The sequence below is a fragment of the Telopea speciosissima genome, chromosome 2, assembly GCF_018873765.1.
Source record: "Telopea speciosissima isolate NSW1024214 ecotype Mountain lineage chromosome 2, Tspe_v1, whole genome shotgun sequence".
NCBI classification, from domain to species: Eukaryota; Viridiplantae; Streptophyta; class Magnoliopsida; order Proteales; family Proteaceae; genus Telopea; species Telopea speciosissima.
The window spans coordinates 15,891,498-15,910,125 of record NC_057917.1 but is presented as its reverse complement, the minus strand read 5'-3'; the positions used below and the strand labels follow the sequence as shown (position 1 = coordinate 15,910,125).

Sequence of the window (18,628 nt, the reverse complement as noted above, 5' to 3'; positions counted from 1 at the left end):
TTCTATTCTGTTATTATTGAACTGTCAAAAATCAATTTTTGTACTCTGGCCAAAATCTCATTGTAGTTAAGGTACACTGTTCACTTGAAACAGTAAGACTCTATTGAGTGCTCTGCATAAAGATCTTACTGCAAAAAGTACTTTCTAATCACTATGTCATGTTCTCAGCCAACTTCAATTTAAGTTCAGCCTCCGAATATGTACCTTACTGTTTTTGTTATGTTCTTTTGATGTTTAAACATGGATGAGTACATGATGCTTTCTGATTTATGTTGTTAGTATTTTAATATGGTTTAATTTCAATGTGCTGTTTGTAACTGATTTATTTATATATATATTATAACAGTAATAATAACATGCTAACATGTTCACAACTTCGCTAATTCAGGCGAAGGTTGGCTACAGACACTTCTCCAACCCAGCATATGGATGTGTCCATGTTACAAGAAGTTATTCCTCGGCGAGAGAACTATACACAGAGCCGTGCACTTGCTTTGCAAAATGTGGAGTCAACAATTTCTGAGCTGGGTGGGATTTTTACACATTTGGCTACAATGGTAGCACACCAGGGAGAACTGGCAATAAGGTTTTTCTCTCATTGCTTGTATATGATTTTAGATATAACGTAGAAGTGTTGCATATTTGACACTAAAAGCTTCCCTTTTGTTTTCTGTCCTTTTTTCATGTTTGAAGCATAAAGTAAAGGAAGAGAAAATGGACCTTTCTTTCTGTTGCTTTTTTATCTTTTAAATACCAAATAACCTACTTTTATTCATCATGGAAATTGTTGTATTTCTCCTGTTTCTCGTAGACAGCCTTTGCATATTTTCAAAACACTATAATAATCAATGTTGTTAGAATGCATCGCCAAGGCGACCAGATCCAAAGCAAAAATGTGGTCCATATTTCTTAGTATTATTAAAACTCGCCTTATTTCTTAGCATTATTATTTATTAAAACTTTGGCACTTGAGAGTTGGAAATGGTGTAAGGATCGAATCAAGAGAGGAGAGGAGAAGGTAGGAGATGAGAGAGAAGAAGAAGAGAAGAAGATGTGCAACCGAATGTTAGGGAGAGAGGATTCCTCTCCCCTATTTGATTTACTGACATGAAGTGAGAATTACATACCCCTCCCTATGGAGGTAAAAGGTAAAAAAGTAAAATTACAGCATAAGATAATAAGATACTAAACTAGTGCCCAAACTACCCTTATTACATAAACTCTAACACTCCCCCTCAAGCTAGAGAATAAATGTCAATACATTGTCAGCTTGCAGAAAAGGGCACTAAATTCTAATGTAAGACTAAAACTAGGTCAGATTTAGTCCCAAGTAACCCACAATAACCAATGAACAAACCCAAATAATAGGGAATGAACCAACACAGATTCAGAATATAGGGAGGGCTGGAACTCAGGTTTCAGCCAGCAGAAAGGGCTAATATCAAGATCGAGTTCAAGTCTGGGCCAGCACTAGTCACTACCAAAATTTGAGCCAAATCGGATGGCTGGAAATAGTCTAAGAGAAAATTCACCAAAATAGAAAGTAGGGGAGGTGTAGAAACCAAACCAAGCAGCAACTTAGACCAATACTTGGATCGAGTGGAGGTCCTATGGAGGTGCACCTTTGCTGAAAATCTTGTACAATTCTGAAGGCAGGATTGGGAGTTGCAGGGGTGACACCAAAATAGAAGGTTTGGCTGAAACTTGCAAACCAGTGGGAATCTGGTCTCCAAACCAAGATTGAGTGTAGGGCCTGCTGAGGGGACTTTATGCTCCAAATCTCTGCAGAAACTGAGGAGGGCTTATGGAGTTGGGGGGTCTTGAAGTTTGCAGCCAAACTGTAGAAAGAACTGGAATCCGCAGGAGGTGAAGAATCCTTTTTTGATCAGCAACAGCAGCAACAGCACTGGAGCAGCAGCAGTAGCACCCGAATGGTCTTCTTCAATGGTTGAGCATTCACAAATCACAGCAGGGACAGGGATGGATGGAGAGATAGAGAAGATGGAGAATAGAAATTAGAAGGTTGGGGGATAGGTGGATTAGGCTCTCGCAGCCAGGCTCCTTCAACCCTTCAAGTCGCACATTCAACTTGAGAGAAGAAACATACGTGCAGCACACAATTTTCATTCAACTATGTCAGTCATGGGGAATGGCTACAGCAGTCATACAATTAAGAGGCAGTACTTGCTCCTCAAGAAAAAGAGAAAATAGAAACTTGACTTATTAACTCCACTTAAAATTAGAAACTACCTTAGTTACTGATTGAACTAACTTAGAAATAAAATAAATACTTCACTCCTCAAGGGGGGGGGGACTGTAGACGCTGAATTTTGTCACCACCCCCGACAATGATGACAATCAGACACGAATGACTGACAATGTCTCCTGGAACCCATCCTCCAATACTGCGAAAGCACAAAGAGCCCAACCTCATAACACCCTCATAACCCCTGTAGAGCGTGCACCGCACGCACAGCAGCATCGTGGGTGCAAGCACGACAGTCTAGCATACCTTGCGGCACCACAGACAGGCGCAGCCCAGCTACGCGGCACTGCAGACAGGCGCCCCACGTGGTGCCGTAGATGCGCGCGACACTGTCATGCGGCACCGCGGCCATCCACGGCCCCGTCGGCCCCTCCGCAACGCCGCATAGCCCATTTTTGCCTATGAATAGCCCCCTTCCCCCCCTCATTTGTACATTCCAAGTTTTCCAAAGAGGGGGAACCGTCAGAGCTCCAGTTTTTCGTTTTTTCCTAGTTTCCTTGTTCTGGAGCCCTTCCCCGATCCGTTTTCAAGCTTTCGAGCCTTGTCCCCTTGTCCAAAGTCTGAGTTATCCGAATCCGGATTCTTCGACCTTTTTTGCCCGACTCCCAGAAACCTTCCATGGCATAGCCATTTGTTCGGGATTTAGGTATCCAGTTCCCAAAACCTTGCGATACCGTTATTTTGTCCAAGATCCTAAGGTTCAACACTTGCAAGCCGTTACTCTGTCCGATAGAGGATAAAGCCAGTCATTTGCCTCCACCTGAGCTAGGGGACGCCGTTCATCTTGGATTTCTCATAATTGCATTAGTTTAGCGTACAGGTATACATTTCCATCGTTAACCTTTAATTTTGGCACGATGTAGATTCTCAAGCATTCCTGTGTAGTATACATAGTAGTTAGCATAACATAGTTTAATTTATTTAAATAGTTTATGCATCATTATTTAGCTATACATGTTGGTATAGGTCATTCATAAGGGGAGAATATTCAAAAACAAGCATCTAGTAGAAAGACCGGTTTACCCGGGCGAGGTGGGTGCCTAACACCTTCCCACTCTCGTAACTTGACCACTTACCCCGAATCTCTGACTAGACCAAACAGAATCGTGTAGCCATTCACAGGGCTACACCAATTGGGTCCTAGGCCCTAATCCTAGGTGGCGACTCCATTTCATATGATTGCATGACCCCCATGCCTTGTTAATTAAAATTGAGAAGACGCATACCTTCTCTCTCCATCGAGGAGACACGCCCCCCAAATATACCGCTACGCGTTGCGGCGCGGAACATGAACGGATGTTCTATAGGGACCGCTATGAGTGACAATTGGCCCTCACTTGAGTTGTAAAATTTGTCATCACTTGATAAATATGCCCCCCTCAATTCTGGGTTTGAGAGACCCAACAACTCCCAACCCAATTGACCTAGCCCAACTTAAATTTGGTTGGCCCTATGGCCCATTGGGTTGGTCCACCAGTTGGTGAAGTGAACCAACCCTTCTCCCATGTGATCCCTTAAAGTATTTCTTGCCAAACAACTTGGCTTCTGCATCAAACTGATTAGGGATGAGCCCCTTTGGTAAAGATGTCAGCCTATTGATCACCTGTCTTAACAAAAGGTGTACAGATGTAGCCAGAGTCAATCTTCTCCTTGATGAAATGTCGGTCCACTTCAATGTGTTTTGTCATGTCATGTTGCACTGGGTTGTGTGCTATATTTATGGTAGCCTTGTTATCACAATAGAGTCTCATAGGTGCCTTGGTATCAAATCCCTACTCTTGGACCAGCCGTCTCAACCTAAAATGACCATAAGAGAAGTGGTGAGGAAGGACATGCATAGGCTAGGGCTTGTTCCAAGTATGACCTCGGACAGAGCCTATTGGAGGGCAAGGACCCATGTCGTAGACCCCATTTAGCTGAAATTCTCTTGACGGGTTGGGCTATGCCTCTTTCCTCTTACTATCTTCATCTTCCATCGTTCATTTTTCTATTTATTTCCCATCTTTCATGTGTCCTTTTCCATTTTCATCTCTCATCTCTTTCCCCTTTATTTTATTTTTTTTAGAACTCTGTTTTCTCTACTTTGTTTTGTTTGGATCCATGTAGCCGACCCCATTAAGTTGGGATAAGTCTGAGTTTGTTGTTGTTGGACCAGCCGTCTCAACCATAGGAGTTCACACACTCCATGAGCCATAGCCCTGAACTCTGCCTCTGCACTGGATTAGGCCACAAGAAGTTATTTTTTCCTTCTCCATGTGACCAGGTAACCTCTCACAAATGTACAATATCCTGATTTAGACCATCTGTCAGAGACTGAATCATCCTAATCCGTATTATATTACTGTACTGGCAGCCTTGTTATTACAATAGAGTCTCATAGGTGCCTCAGTATCAAATCCCAACTCTTGGACCAGGCGTCTCAACCATAGGAGTTCATACTCCATGAGCCATAGCCCTGAACACTGCCTCTACACCATAGTTGTCAAGGCGTTGCCAAGGCGTCGCCTAGGGGTCCAGGAGGTTTTGTTGGGGCCTAGGTGACTTCCGCCTTATTGCAAGGCGCCTTGCACTGGTTTGTATTGGTATCGAACCCGGTATTGGCCCTTATTTATGCCAAACATCATGTAAGTAAATGTTTTATATTTGGTATTTCATTTACTTAAGATATTATTCATAAATAAGCAAATACCCCCTATTTGAATCTAATAAAAATTGTTAAAAAATCCAATTCCAAAAGGAAAAAAAGCCAACCCCCCAGTTCAAGAACAAAAACTTGATTTTTGACAGTAGATAAAATTTTCAACTTTCTAATGTTGGGGTTTTTCTCAAATCTAAAAATTCTATAAATCTTAATATGGTAAAACATTGCTAAAAACCAAAAGTGCGGTAAAATATTCATTTGTCTTTATATCTAAATTTTTTTTTTCATCCAGAGCGATTTTGACAGCATTCGCGCATACCAAATAAGGTTTGACCGGAACATAATTTCTTCAATATAAATCAGATTTAAGCACTTTGGGATTTGTTGGAAAGCTGGTTTTGTGCTCTACCTAATACTAAAAGTCTCATGTAAAAATAAAATCATCTGATTAGTCAAACTTCTTAGAGAACAAGAATATTTCTCTAAATGGAGAACAATTTAATTACTCTTTGAACAGTATAAACCAAAATGTGAGACTAGTATAAACCAAATGTATGTGATTGTTTCAAACTTCTAATAGCTTGCTTCTTCAGTTTTGTTGTCTTCTAGTTCTATGTTGATTTTTGATGACTTGATGTGGCTTAATATTAATTTTTGATGACTTTATGTGACTTAATGTGGCTTAATGTTGATTTTTGATGACTTGAGAAGGCTTAATGTTGATTTTTGATGATATAAGGTATATATTGTAGCATAATAAATAATGTTAGAGAAGGGGGAAATAAAAAATAACACTTGGGGACGCCTTGGTTGCCTAGGCGACACCTAGGCGGGCGCTTTGTTACCTAAGCGCTTAGACACCCCTCCAACGCCTTGGGTCACTTTGCCACCTTGACAACTATGCTCTACACTGGATTGGGCCACAACAGGTTGTTTTTTGCTTCTCCATGTGACCAGGTTACCTCCCATAAATGTACAATATCCTGATTTAAACAGTCTGTCAGAAACTGAATCTGCCCAATCCGCATTATTGTAGCCTCTATCCTCATATGGTTGTGCTTGACATATAATAGTCCTTTTCCTGGGGTGTACTTCAAGTACCTGAGGATATTATACACAACATCCAAGTGCCCACTATTGGGGGCATGCATAAACCGACTCACTACCTCAATTGCATAGGTGATATCTGAGCGAGTCAAAGAGAGATAAATCAGCTTCCCTACCAGCCTTTGGTATTTTCTTGTATCAACAAAAGGACCATAGTCTTCTCCTAGCTTGTGGTTATGCTCAATAGGAGAACTTGCTAGTTTGCAACCTAACATTCTTGTTTCTTTCAACAAGTCCATAACAAATTTCCTTTGACATATATTGATTCCCTTTTTTGATCTTGATACTTTAATTCCTAAGAAATACTTCAAGGGTCCTAGATCTTTAATCTCAAACTATTGGACCAAGTAGATCTTCAATCTAGCTATCTCAGCCTTGTCATCTCTAGTCACCACAATGTCATCAACATAAACAATAAGGGCTGTGATGGTACCATTACCTCGCCGGGTAATAAAGTGTGGTCAGCTTGGCTCTGGGAATACCCATTCTTCAAAATAGCCTGTCTAAACCTCTCAAACCAAACCTTTGGGGACTATTTGAGACCATATAGTGCCTTCTTGAGGAGATACACTTTCCCTTCAGCTGAGGGAAACTTGAATCCAGGTGGAGTCTGCATGTACACTTCCTCTTCTAGATCACCATGGAGGAAGGCGTTCTTCACATCCAACTGATACAATGGCCAATCTTTATTAGCCGCCAAAAATTAGAGAACTCTTATTGAGTTATGCTTAGCCGCAGGAGCAAATGTTTCCTGATAATCAGTCTCGTATACCTGATTGTATCCTTTGGCCACCAAGCTGGCCTTATATCTCTCAACTGAACCATCTGATTGGTACTTGACTGTGTAGACCCATCTGCATCCAACTGGAACTCTCCCCCTGGGAAGATCAACCAGTTTCCAAGTGTAATTCTTTTCAAGTGCCAACATTTCCTCAGAAATGTCTTGCTTCCACTTGGGGTCAGACATGGCCTCAGTGACATTCTTGGGAATGGAAATGGAGGAAAAGGCAGCAGTAAAAGCAACACCTGTGAGAGATAGAGCAATATAGGAGACAAATTGGGCTATGGGATTAGTATAAACTCTCTTTCCCTTTCGAATAGCAATGGGAAGATCTAACTCGGAGGGAAGAGGAGTGTTACTTGACTGAGGAAGGTGGATCTTAGGATGTGGATCCAAAGAGGACTCTTGGCAGGTCTTCTTCTTCTTTCCCTTTCTTTTGTACACAATTAATTCCTTCTCCTTACTAGTATCAACACTTGAGTTATCACAAATTTCAATAATCTCCACCTCTTTATGTTTCCCAACATCCAGCTGAAATGAATGAATAGGCAAGGGGGGAAGAAAAGATTGACATCAGTAGCCTCTTCACTCCTACTATTCTCCCCCTGAAGAGGATGGTGATGAGGAGTAAAGAAGGGAACAAACTCAAAGAAGGTGATGGCTTTGGAAAGAAGTCGCCGGTGGCAAGAGAGATGGTAGCACTTATAGCCTTTGGAAGAGGATGAATACCCAAGAAAGATGCATTTAAGGGCCTTGGGATAAAGCTTAGTCCTAGCAGATTTATTGATATGGACGTAGCAGACACACCCAAACACCTTGGGAGTAAGAGAGAAAACAGAAGTCTGAGGAGGCAATGTTTCCAAAGGGGATTTGGAGCCAAGAAGTTTAGTGGGCATGCAGTTGATTAAAACAGCAGTAGTAAGAAGCATAGTTATCAAGGCGGCAAAGCGACCCAAGGCGCTGGAGGGGTGTCTAAGCGCTTAGGAGACAAGGTGCCCACCTAGGTGACAAAGGCGCCCCCAAGTGTTATTTTTTTATTTCCCCCTTTTCTAACATTATTTAGTATGCTACAATATATACCTTATATCATAAAAAATCAACGTTAAGACACATCAAGTCACATCAAATCATCAAAAATCAATATTAAGCCACATCAAGTCATCAAAAGTCAACATAGAACTAGAAGACAACAGAACTGAAAAAGCAAGCTATTGGAAGTTTGAAACAATCAAACATACATTTGGTTTATACTGTTCTTAGAAAATATGATCTTATCTATAAGTAATTAAATTGTCCTCGATTTAGAGAAATGTTATTGTTCTCTCAGAAATTTGACTAGTCAGATGATTTTATTTTTACATGAGACTTTTAGTATGAAGTAGAGCACAAAACCAGCTGTCCAACAAATCCAAAATTGCCTAACTCTAATTTATATTGAAGAAGTTATGTTCCGGTCAAACCTTATTTGGTATGCGCGAATGCTGTTAAAATCACTCTGAATGAAAATATTTTTTAGGTATCAAAACAATTGAATATTTTACCGCACTTTTGGATTTTAGCAATGTTTTACCATATTAAGATTTATAGAATTTTTAGATTTGAGAAAAATCCCAGCATTAGAAAGTTGAAAATTTTACCTACCGTAAAAAATCCAGTTTTTGTTCTTGAACTGGGGGGTTGACTTTTTATCTTTTTGGAATTTGATTTTTTAACTATGTTTATTGGATTCAAATAGGGGGGTATTTGCTTATTTATGAATAATATCTTAAGTTTAAATGATATTTGGCATAAATAAGGGCCAATACCAGGTTTGATATCAATAAAAACCAGTGCAAGGTGCCTTGCAATAAGGCGGAGGTCGCCTAAGCCCCAACAAAACCGCCTGGATGCCTAGGTGGCGTCGCCAAAGAGGTAAGAAGGGCATCAGACGAAAAGGTCTTGGGGACATGCATCCCAAAGAGGAGACTCCTAGTGATTTCCAACAAATGGTGATTTTTTTTCTCTCTACTACCCCATTTTGTTGGGGTGTGTTAACACAAGCAACCTGAGGGATAACGCCATTGTTAGTATAAAAGTTTGGGAGTCCACCATACATATACTCCCCCTCTTTATCAAAACGAACAATTTGATTTTGAGTACCAAATAACGATAACCAAACAAAGAAGTAGTGGGAGTAGGCCCCCAAACATCAGAATGCACAATATGGAAAGGAACACTGGATCTATTACCATGATAGGGATAAGGAGAACGACAATGTTTAGTAAACAAACAGGGTTCACACTGAAATACATGGGAAGGAGGAATAGAAGAAAACTAAAGTTGCAATTTTTTCCTTATAACATTGAAAGAAGGGTGGCCCAAACGTTGATGCCACAACATTACAAAGTCACCGGTACTGTTGTTACTATGCCTACACGAATAGGACTGAGCAGTGGGTAGGGGTATGTTTCTAGATTAATAAGGTAGAGTCCTTTTTCCTCACGTCCATTGCCAATAATCCTCTTTGTCACCAAATCCTGAAAAACACAATAAGATGGAAAAAAAGTGACAACAATTTAAGGATTTGGTTTGGTGGCTCACAGATAAAGAGGTTAGTGTTAAACTTAGGAACATGAAGAAGGGAGTCGAGAGAAATAGAAGAAGTAACATGGACACTATCCTTATCAGAGACAGAAGAAAGAGAACCATCAACGACCCTAACCTTTTCCTTACCAGAACAGGTTGAGTAGGAGTCATAATGCTGGGATATGCCAATAATATGGTCAGTGGCTCCGGAGTCGATGACCCACGAAGAGGCAATGGAAGGAACAGATGTAGAGACCTGTAAGGTGGAAGCTAAATAATCTAGCACTGTGGGTGTAGAAGAAGAGCTATTTAGATATGATTTAACCCTGCGAAATGCTGCAATATCATCCTGAGTGAGAGAACTGGTGTCTGTTTGTGGTCTAGATGAATATCCCATAGGTTCAACCTCAGTTATCACAATGTGTGATCTGGTTCCCCCTCTCCTGCTGCCATGCATACCAGGGGGCTGCCATAAAGTATCCAACATCGCTCTCTTTTGTGCCCAGATTTCCATAATGTAGGTACAAACGTAGAAAGTGGGGATGATACCCAAACCAAATGGGGAGTACACTCTACCCAAAAAATTCTTCTCAATACGTAGAAAAAAATTCCAGCAAGTAGGTAATTATAAAAAACTTGAAGAAAACCAACTCACATACATCGTTTATGATTTAATTTCATTCCATGACAAGATAAAGTCGCAACTGATTTAACTCACAACCAATAACAACCAAGCTCACCATACAAAATATTTTGAACAAAATGTAGGGCAAAAAAGCAAATCTGGCGGTACCTGGCTGCTTGGACGAGGATGAGTTGTGTTCCACCAACTTACATCTTTAGTAACCAAGGCCTTGGGGGGTTGACAGCCACCCCTTGGGCGACTCTAGCAAGTCCAGTCCCATTCCCAAATATTGCTCGATGCCTCGATAGAGGAGAAATCAGCAGCATAAAAAAGGCTTGCAGAATAGTTTTCCAGAACTGGCAGTACTGTAGCAGCAGCATAAAATTGAGTTGCAGTCCTTGGGCTTTCCTCTTTTGCAACCTAGCTTTTGGGGACTTGAAAGAGAAGCCTAGGGTGTCTTCAATGAGCCAAGACCCAACTTCAACAGATGCCAGATGAAGAAGAAAGTTGCTGTGAGCTCAAGAGCTGGCGGTACCCAAGTTTGAACTGTCCCCTTGTTGATTTGAGTTCAGCCAAAACTTCACATGAATACCTATCTTGGTGTTTCCATAGTCTTCATCAAGACATGGCATGATCCCTTCAATGTTTTCCTATAGCAGCCCCTTCCTTGGAACCCCTTTGTAATCTAGGGTTCCAAAGAGAGAGAGAGAGGAGGCGGAGAGCTTGTAGGACAACCCTCAAACCAGAACCGGAGAGTGCTCTGATACCAAGTTTAAATCGTGTAAGGATCGAAAAAGAGAGGAGAGAAGGTAGGAGATGAGAAGAGAAGAGAAGAAGAAGAGAAGAAGTTGTGCAACCGAATGTTAGGGAGAGAAGGTACCCCTCCCCTATTTTATTTACTAACATGAAGTGAGAATTACATACACCTCCCTAGGGAGGTAAAAGGTAAAAAAAGTAAAATTACAACATAAGACAATATGATACTATACTAGTGCCCAGACTACCTTTATTGCATAAACTCTTACATAGAGATTTATTTTATATCAAAATATGACAGTAGAAGATTTAAAAAACAATGTGATTCGTAACAAATCAGGATCTAAACCAGTACCTGCAAATCGAAGAGAGAGGAGAGGAGAGGAAGAGAGAGATGATTAGAGAGAGGGAGCAATTGCTGAACCCCGATAGGTTCAACTGATTTCTATAGTGGATTACAAACCTTTATTTGTAATCTTGCTAACAACTAATAGAAAGTAGACTCTAAGTAGGAGTACAATTTTTGTTACATACCATAAAAGGAAACTACAATAACCCAACTAAACTAGGAAACTGAAGTAAACATATCGCGATAGGGACAATCCCCCTATCGTGACTAACTACCAACAAAGTACCGCAGGATATTGTGGACAATAATACCCCTGCTGTACAGGTTTACTACTCAACACTCCCCCTCAAGTGTGTAGGGAGAAAGAACTCTGCTTGGTTGTGTGGCTGGCGTAGTTTCCACACAGCCATTTTTAGAACTGTTGGATTAGGATATTTTAATATCTACCATTAGATCTAATGTAAGTATTAATTTAATAATTTATTATTATTAAAAGAAAGTAGATTTTGAATGAAATATGTATAAGAAGATTGGTTTAACAGGTAACAGCATGGTGGGCTTCAGCTGCCCTTTCTTCTTCTGGAACATCACCGTTCGTTCCACCATCCCACCCCTGTTCTTCCTCCCAACGCCACCTCATCCCCATCCTTTGCAACACCGCCCCACCCCCTCTTCCCCCAACCCATCATCTGCTTCAGGCCACGTTCTTTCTCCTAATAATAATACTGTTCATGGTACAGAGACAGAGAATGTAATGTTTGTTGTAGCAGATGGAGCATAGGGGTGTAAGTTTGGCCCTGTCGGCCCAAGCTCGCCCTGACCCACCCTGAGCCCGAACAGGGTCTGGGCTGGATTTTTCAACCCTGAGGGCAGATTAGGGTTGAAATTTTCAGGCCCTAGGTCAGGGTCGGGCTGGGCCAGGGTTGAGGCCTTGGGCTGGGCCTAGCCTGGCCCAGCCCTGTGTTATGTTATGCTTTACATTTTGCAATTTTTTTTAGTATCTAATTATCTATTGGTTTACCAAAAAAAGACTAATTTATCTATTGAACGAAAATATTTATAATTTTAAGATTGGGGTAAGTTTTTTAATCCAAAGAAAAGTCTAATAGTCAATTGAGTATGAAACAAACCAATACCCAATCACATGTGTCTCATTTTTTTTAATGCATAGGATGACGTAAATGGCAAAAATGTAGGGCAAGTCAGGGCCAACCAGGCCCTATCAATATTCAGGGTCAATTAGGGCTAACTCGGCCCAATCAGGGTCAATCAAGGCCGGGCTGGGCTGAGCTCGGCAGGGTTGGGCCTGGGCTGAGATATCTCAGCCCGACCTAGGGTCGAGTTGGGCTTGGGTTGAGCTAAGAGGACTTAGGGTTGGGGTATGGTTTTAAAAAACCCGGCCCAACCCAACCTTGTTTCACCCCTAATGGAGCATATGGATTTGATATCTATAAGTATAGCCGAGGCAGGATATGGATATCAGGGAAATATCTTTGCTACACAAGGTTTTAATTCACAGTATACTTTTTGACCCCAAAAAAAATAAGAACTCTGAAGCCTGAATTTCGTTTTATTTTTCTGGTAAAATTGTACAAAACTGAAGCCCGAATTACAATTGTTCAAACCCCACTATGACCTCTACTATACTAATCCCAATAAAAAAAAATCCACCTTGATTGCTTTTCTATTTACAGGACTATCAGGCGGAAAGATTTAAAATAATTACAAAAAGGAAAACATAGAAAAGCCAAAGAGAGAGGAGGAGAGGGTAGAGGCATTTTCCGCTTTTACTCAATGATTACAGAGCAATAGGGGCAAGGAGGACCATCATCAAAGCTCCAGAGGTCCAGGGAAGTGCCTCCAACCAAGTTTTCCTTAACGGCATTCACATTCATTGCCATGGACTGTTCATTTCTGCCGTCCTGATATGGAATCGAGTAGAGCTTCATGTACGTCTCGAAACGCCAACAGCTCTTCCGACAGCCTTTGCACTTTGTTCTCCTCCTCCTTCCTTTTCTTCTTCTTTAAATTTAACTTGCTCAAAGCACATATCAGACTCCCCACTCTCTGATCCAGACGCAGGCATCTCCTCCCCAGACATCGATACTGGCATTGGCACCGCCATCAGCATAGGAGGCACAGGCATAAAAACGACAGGACCAACTGGGTTCGGGTTGAGAGCCGGGCGACCACAAGACTCATTGGCTGGGAACAGAAATGCTCCCATCTGATTCAGATCGTCGGCAAACCCAACATTCGTAACATTGGACAAATGAAAGCCGGAGAATTGGTACGAAGGTTGGATAGTCTAGAAACATTCTTCTTCTTCATTTGGGAAATTAACCTTGGTTTTCTTACCCCTTATCTTCCTCGCCTCCCCATCATAAGCCCTCGCAGGCTGTTCGGTTGCGTTGAAAGCACCCAACCAAACCCTAACTCCTTTTCTGGGGTTACAAGAAGAAGAAGAAGAAGAAAGAAGGGCTGCAGAAGAAGATGGTGTGGGTCCCATCATTCTGGTTACCTGTTAAACCAATCCTTGTTTACGCATTTCATTCAAAATCTGATTTCTTTTAATATTTAGTTATTAAATTAATGCAGATGTAGATCAAAGCATGAAGAAAAGGGCAAAACACTGTTCACAAAATTACTGTTCACGTGAGGGTATTGTTCACATGAACAGTGATATGGGCCTCACCTGGACAGCTGGCTTAGAGGAGTTGATGTTGGGTTTTATTTTATCGGACTTTTATTTAGTTTCCCATTTGAGTTGTTATCCTAATTGGGAATCCTAGTTAGACTCTAGTTTCTATTTTTGTTGGGAACCCTAGTTAGAGTCTAGTTTCTATTTTTTTTTGGTCTCAGCCATTAGGCTATATAAACATTGTAATCAGCTTTTGAGAGCCCACTATTTACTGAAAAAAGTTATGTTGCTGTTTGCAATGCATTGTCCTGACTCCTGAGAGAGGCTGAGAAGGGTGAGATGCCCAGGCTGAGATAGCCAACCCCTCCTATCCCTATCCCCATTCTTATATGTTCTCCATCAATTTCTGATCCCTACTCTGATTTTATTTCCTGTGCACAACTGAGGTCATCTGATTCCCAGAAGTGCTGCTGAGATCATCTACTGAAGTCTATATTGAAGTCCCCAAGTGCTGCTATCAAAGTTTCTGATCTGACAGTCAAATCAGATATGCGGCTGGGCTTTGTTTCTATTTTCCTGCTGCAACTTTAAGCCTGTGGAACTTGAGATCCTACCATTGTTTTCCAGTAATATTTGGAGGACAAACTTCTATCAATACCCCTCCATTTGATCCCAAATTGGGTTAGATCTGCTAGCTGGTTTGAGTCCTATTCCTTAACCCTCTAATTCTGAACCTAGTTTCTAATTCATTAGTTTGCACTATCTCAGCAGCTTGAACCCCTTTGGTCTGAGACTTCCAGGGTTTGATCAGCCTGTAACAAACCCAGAACCTGTAACCAGTAACTGCAATAGAAGAGAGGAGAGAAGAGAGATAGAGATTGAGGGAGAAGAAGAGAAGGCTGGGTGATAGAATCTGTGTGTAGACTATCGTACCAGCAGTGCTCCTTTATATTAAAAGTAAAACAGCTACAATGGAAATAGAAGTCTAAGCTAGCCTAAGTGTGGTCTAACTTGGAATAATAAAACCAACCTTAGGCTCTATTTGGTATGCTTTTTATTTTTGATTTTTGCCAATTTAACAAAAATCATTTGTGAAAACCATTTTTGGTCAAAACATAAAAATCGTTTGGTAACCACTATACAGAATAGATTGTAGACAAAGAAATATGTTTGGCATACCTATGTGCATAATAATTTTTTGAAGTAGGTGGTGGAGAGATGCCACCTTTACCCATCTTCCTTCCCAAAACATAAACTCAGAACCGAGTTGTTAGGTATCAATCTCTTTGGATTTTCCTTATTTCATTTTGGGATTTTGGGTTTAGATCACCCATCCATATGAGATTTAATCCCCTAAGATCCAGATCCGAAAGGTTTTTGCAAATCAAAATTGAATTAGAGCTGTTCATTTCCACCCAAGATCTCATTTTTATTGTCAGCGACACTCTCAAGTTCCTCGACCAACAGAAACTCGACGGTTTTCCGGCAAATGCTGACCTCTCATGGTGCTTTCTTGTTGGCAACAGTGCCAGGGGAATCTGGCACACCACGCCGCATGCAGAGCTGAAAAGGCTGAATTACGGCAGGTGAGGGTGATCAGGCAAATATCGATACAATTCTTCTTCGGCGGTGAGGTAATAAGGTCAAGAGGAGAATCTTCGTTAACATTGTTGAATCTGTTCTCCTCTTCCTCCAGCAATTCATAGTGAACCGCTGACGCTAACCAAACAAAGCTTTTTTTTTTTTTTTCTTTTTCTTTTTGGAGTTTTTTGTGTCTTGTTTTGGATTTTTCTCCATTTTTTCCTTCCATGCCCTAATAATTTTTTGGTTTGGGGATTGGAATTGTAACTTTGAAAGTTTGTTTCTGGGCGTTATTGCGTTGATTGTTGTAAAGTGTTGTAAAGATGTTTTGAGAATTTCAGGCCCTCTTTTCCCTCCATCTCTCTATCAGCCAAACAGGTCCGATTACGTTGATGGTTTCATTGATGAGAGATCCTTTTTGAGAAAGGGGGGAGGTAATTAATAGATTCTAAACTAAACTCTGCGTTTTTGTAACACTTATGAATTCTGATCCGTAGAGTTAATTATCGGGAGCAGTAGTAGTTCTTGAGATCAGATTGAAGAAGATGCCCATCGTGTCGTTGGCTACGACAGATTGGCTGTGGAAGGCGTTCTTGCCTGAAGGAGAAAACAAAGACCATGAAGCAGTGAATGCGACGGGGCCTAGGGTGGTGGATATAAGTGGAATGGAGTATCCGGAGACAATGGTGGTGGTGGGAGGATTTGATCCGTTGCAGGATAGGCAGAGAGAGTTCTATAAGTGGCTTAAGAGATCTGGGAAAGAAGTGAAGCCGATAGAGTATCCAAACGCAGTTCATGGGTTTTATTTGTTTTTTGAAATACCTGAATCTTCTCAGTTTATGAATGAGGTCGGGGATTCGTTTGTACTGCAGAAGAAGAAGAAGAAGAAGAAGAAGAAGAGGGTCATTTCTAATTAAACAAGGAAATGACATTCTTACCCTTCTATTTTGAGACCTATGAGCACGTGCTCATTAAAGTCCCCGAATAAATGGTCAAAAGTGATTTTTGGCCAAAAACCATAAACGGCTTTCGATCTATTTTTGGTTTTTGGTTTTTTTCAATCTTTTTTAAGTAGAAACAGGCTCCATAAACTATACCAAACACAACCAAAAACGTTTTTTAAGGCAAAAATAAAAAATAAAAACTATACCAAAGATGGCCTTAGAGGTCTACTTTCCTGAGTTAAACCTACTGTTTACAGATCTGATTTTGGTTTCTATTATTGACTGTAAGTCTGAACTTAGAACATGTTGGGTATAATTATTGAGATCCTGCTTGGGAGGTCACTGTGATTTGGTCTTACATTAAATGCTATACTATATTAGATCTACGATATTAAAATATCCCAATCCAACGATTTTAAAATGACTGCATGGAAACTACATATATATATAACCCAAGGGGGGGGGGGGGTGAATTGTGTTGCACACAATCAATTTAGAGTGGTTTGGACTCAAATGATCCTATATCCACTACTTGGATCACAGACCAAGGATTTACTCCACTATGGTTTCCTTTTTGGTAGGAACCAAGCCCTTCTACACTTAATCACAGTCCCTCGTATTGAGGACCCGAGTCACATAGGGTAAGGATTTCCTTGCCTAGGCCACACATGCCAAGGATTTCTACCCGGACCACACAGGTCAAGGATTTCCTTTTTCACAAGTACACATAGTACTTTATATAAAAGAAATGACTTTTTCTTTCAAGCCTGAAACTGTAGACACTTTGAAGCTTAGGTGATCAACACAAAATGCTTTGCTTCTGATCTAGAACACGTTGCAACTCATTATCACAACCCTTCTCAAAATGATGTGGCTTCAAGTGGATGCATCTATTAAGCTTGTGCATACTCGCTGTTGTTGTGTTGTTGTATTGATAATACTTGACATTTAATGACTCCACTTATTTATAGGCTAACAAATTAGCTGTTAAACTAGCCGTTAGAGTCAAGCTTAGTTTCCCTGATAGCAGACCAGCAGTGGAAAAGGAGAAAGAGTTGCGCTAACAACAGTTCTTCTCCCAAGACATCAACGAGGGATTTAGGGTTCATTTAGCAACTTCCAATCCTCGAGGGGTCTTTCAAAATCAAGTCAAGCAACCATCAGCTCTTACCGGTAATCTATTCAGCAGAAGAGCAGTAACACACCTAATCACAGGGACACCATCAGCAAATATAATAGGGAAAATATCATCCCCCTCCCCTCTAAGTTTGCCTAATATCAATCCAGTACGCAAGTTTTAAAAAATATCTTCCCCCTCCCCTACTTTATAAAGATTCTATCAACCGTACCCAAACCGTTAAAACTCCCATTAATTGATGACATGGACAGATCCAATTTACCTAAAACCCCAGATTACCCTTAATTTATTTTAATTCCATTTTTACCCCTCCAAAAAGGGATGGTCTTCTTTTTTTATTTCCGCCATTGACGATCTGCAACCTTTCTCCGCCATGCCATTGACGATCTGCAACCTTCCTTCCCTTCGCCATTGACGACCTGCAAGCTTCCACCAGCACCACCATCATCGCCACCACTGTCTGAAGAGGGGTTAATGAGATTTGGTGGAGGGGTTTTTGTTTGCACCAGGAACTACACTATCAGTCCCTATGGAAGGAGGATTACAGTCGAGATCCAGGTAAGGATCCATGTCCGGGAAGAAATAATCTCCAGATTTCAAATCCTGAGCTTCGATGAGCTTATTTGGGTTAGGGTTTGGTAAAAGCCAAGAAGTGGTTTCAGCTTCTTCTCCGTCACCGTCGGCGTCGCTGAGGTCATCGTCATCGTCGCCGTTAGATTTGTTGGGGACGAGGAGATCTTCTGTACATGGTTTTCCTCTGCCATCTTTTTGGAATATGCTTGAATTTGTTGATTAGCTTAAAGCTTGTTCAGGCCTTTTACAGTGATCTCTAGTTTTTCTGCCATAACTACCTTCTATCTCTTGTGGATTAGAGGGGAATTCGAACTTGAATTTAGGATCCCAATCGATGCTTCTTTTAGGGTTTTGAATTCGTATTACTTGTTTGTCCTTGAACTTTTCTGTTTTTAAAGTAAATGATCAATCTTACCAAAAAAAAAAAAAGAGTAAATGATCAATAATATCACGGATCTCACAGGGAGTTTCATTTCCTCTTCCCAACTTCATTTTCTTTGTTTTTCTTTATGTTGGAGCAGGTTAAATGGATCCGTATGTGTTGATTCAATATAAGAGAGGTTGTGGTGGTTGGTAATTCTATTGTGGATAAGAAGCTAGATTTTTTGGAGCTTTGTTTTACATTTGTTTACAGAGATTTGAAGCCAGAAAATATAATGAT

The 18,628-nt window shown here is 40.8% G+C and overlaps 1 protein-coding gene across 1 annotated transcript in view; it reads left to right on the top strand.

Moving 5' to 3' along the window:
- The window catches only part of LOC122652738 (syntaxin-31), a 32,630-nt gene that overhangs the window by 11,561 nt on the left and 2,441 nt on the right, over positions 1-18,628 (top strand). The window contains exon 5 of the mRNA XM_043846563.1: positions 389-586. Within this exon, the coding sequence (XP_043702498.1) occupies positions 389-586 (198 nt within the window). The remainder of the gene's footprint in view (positions 1-388; positions 587-18,628) is intronic.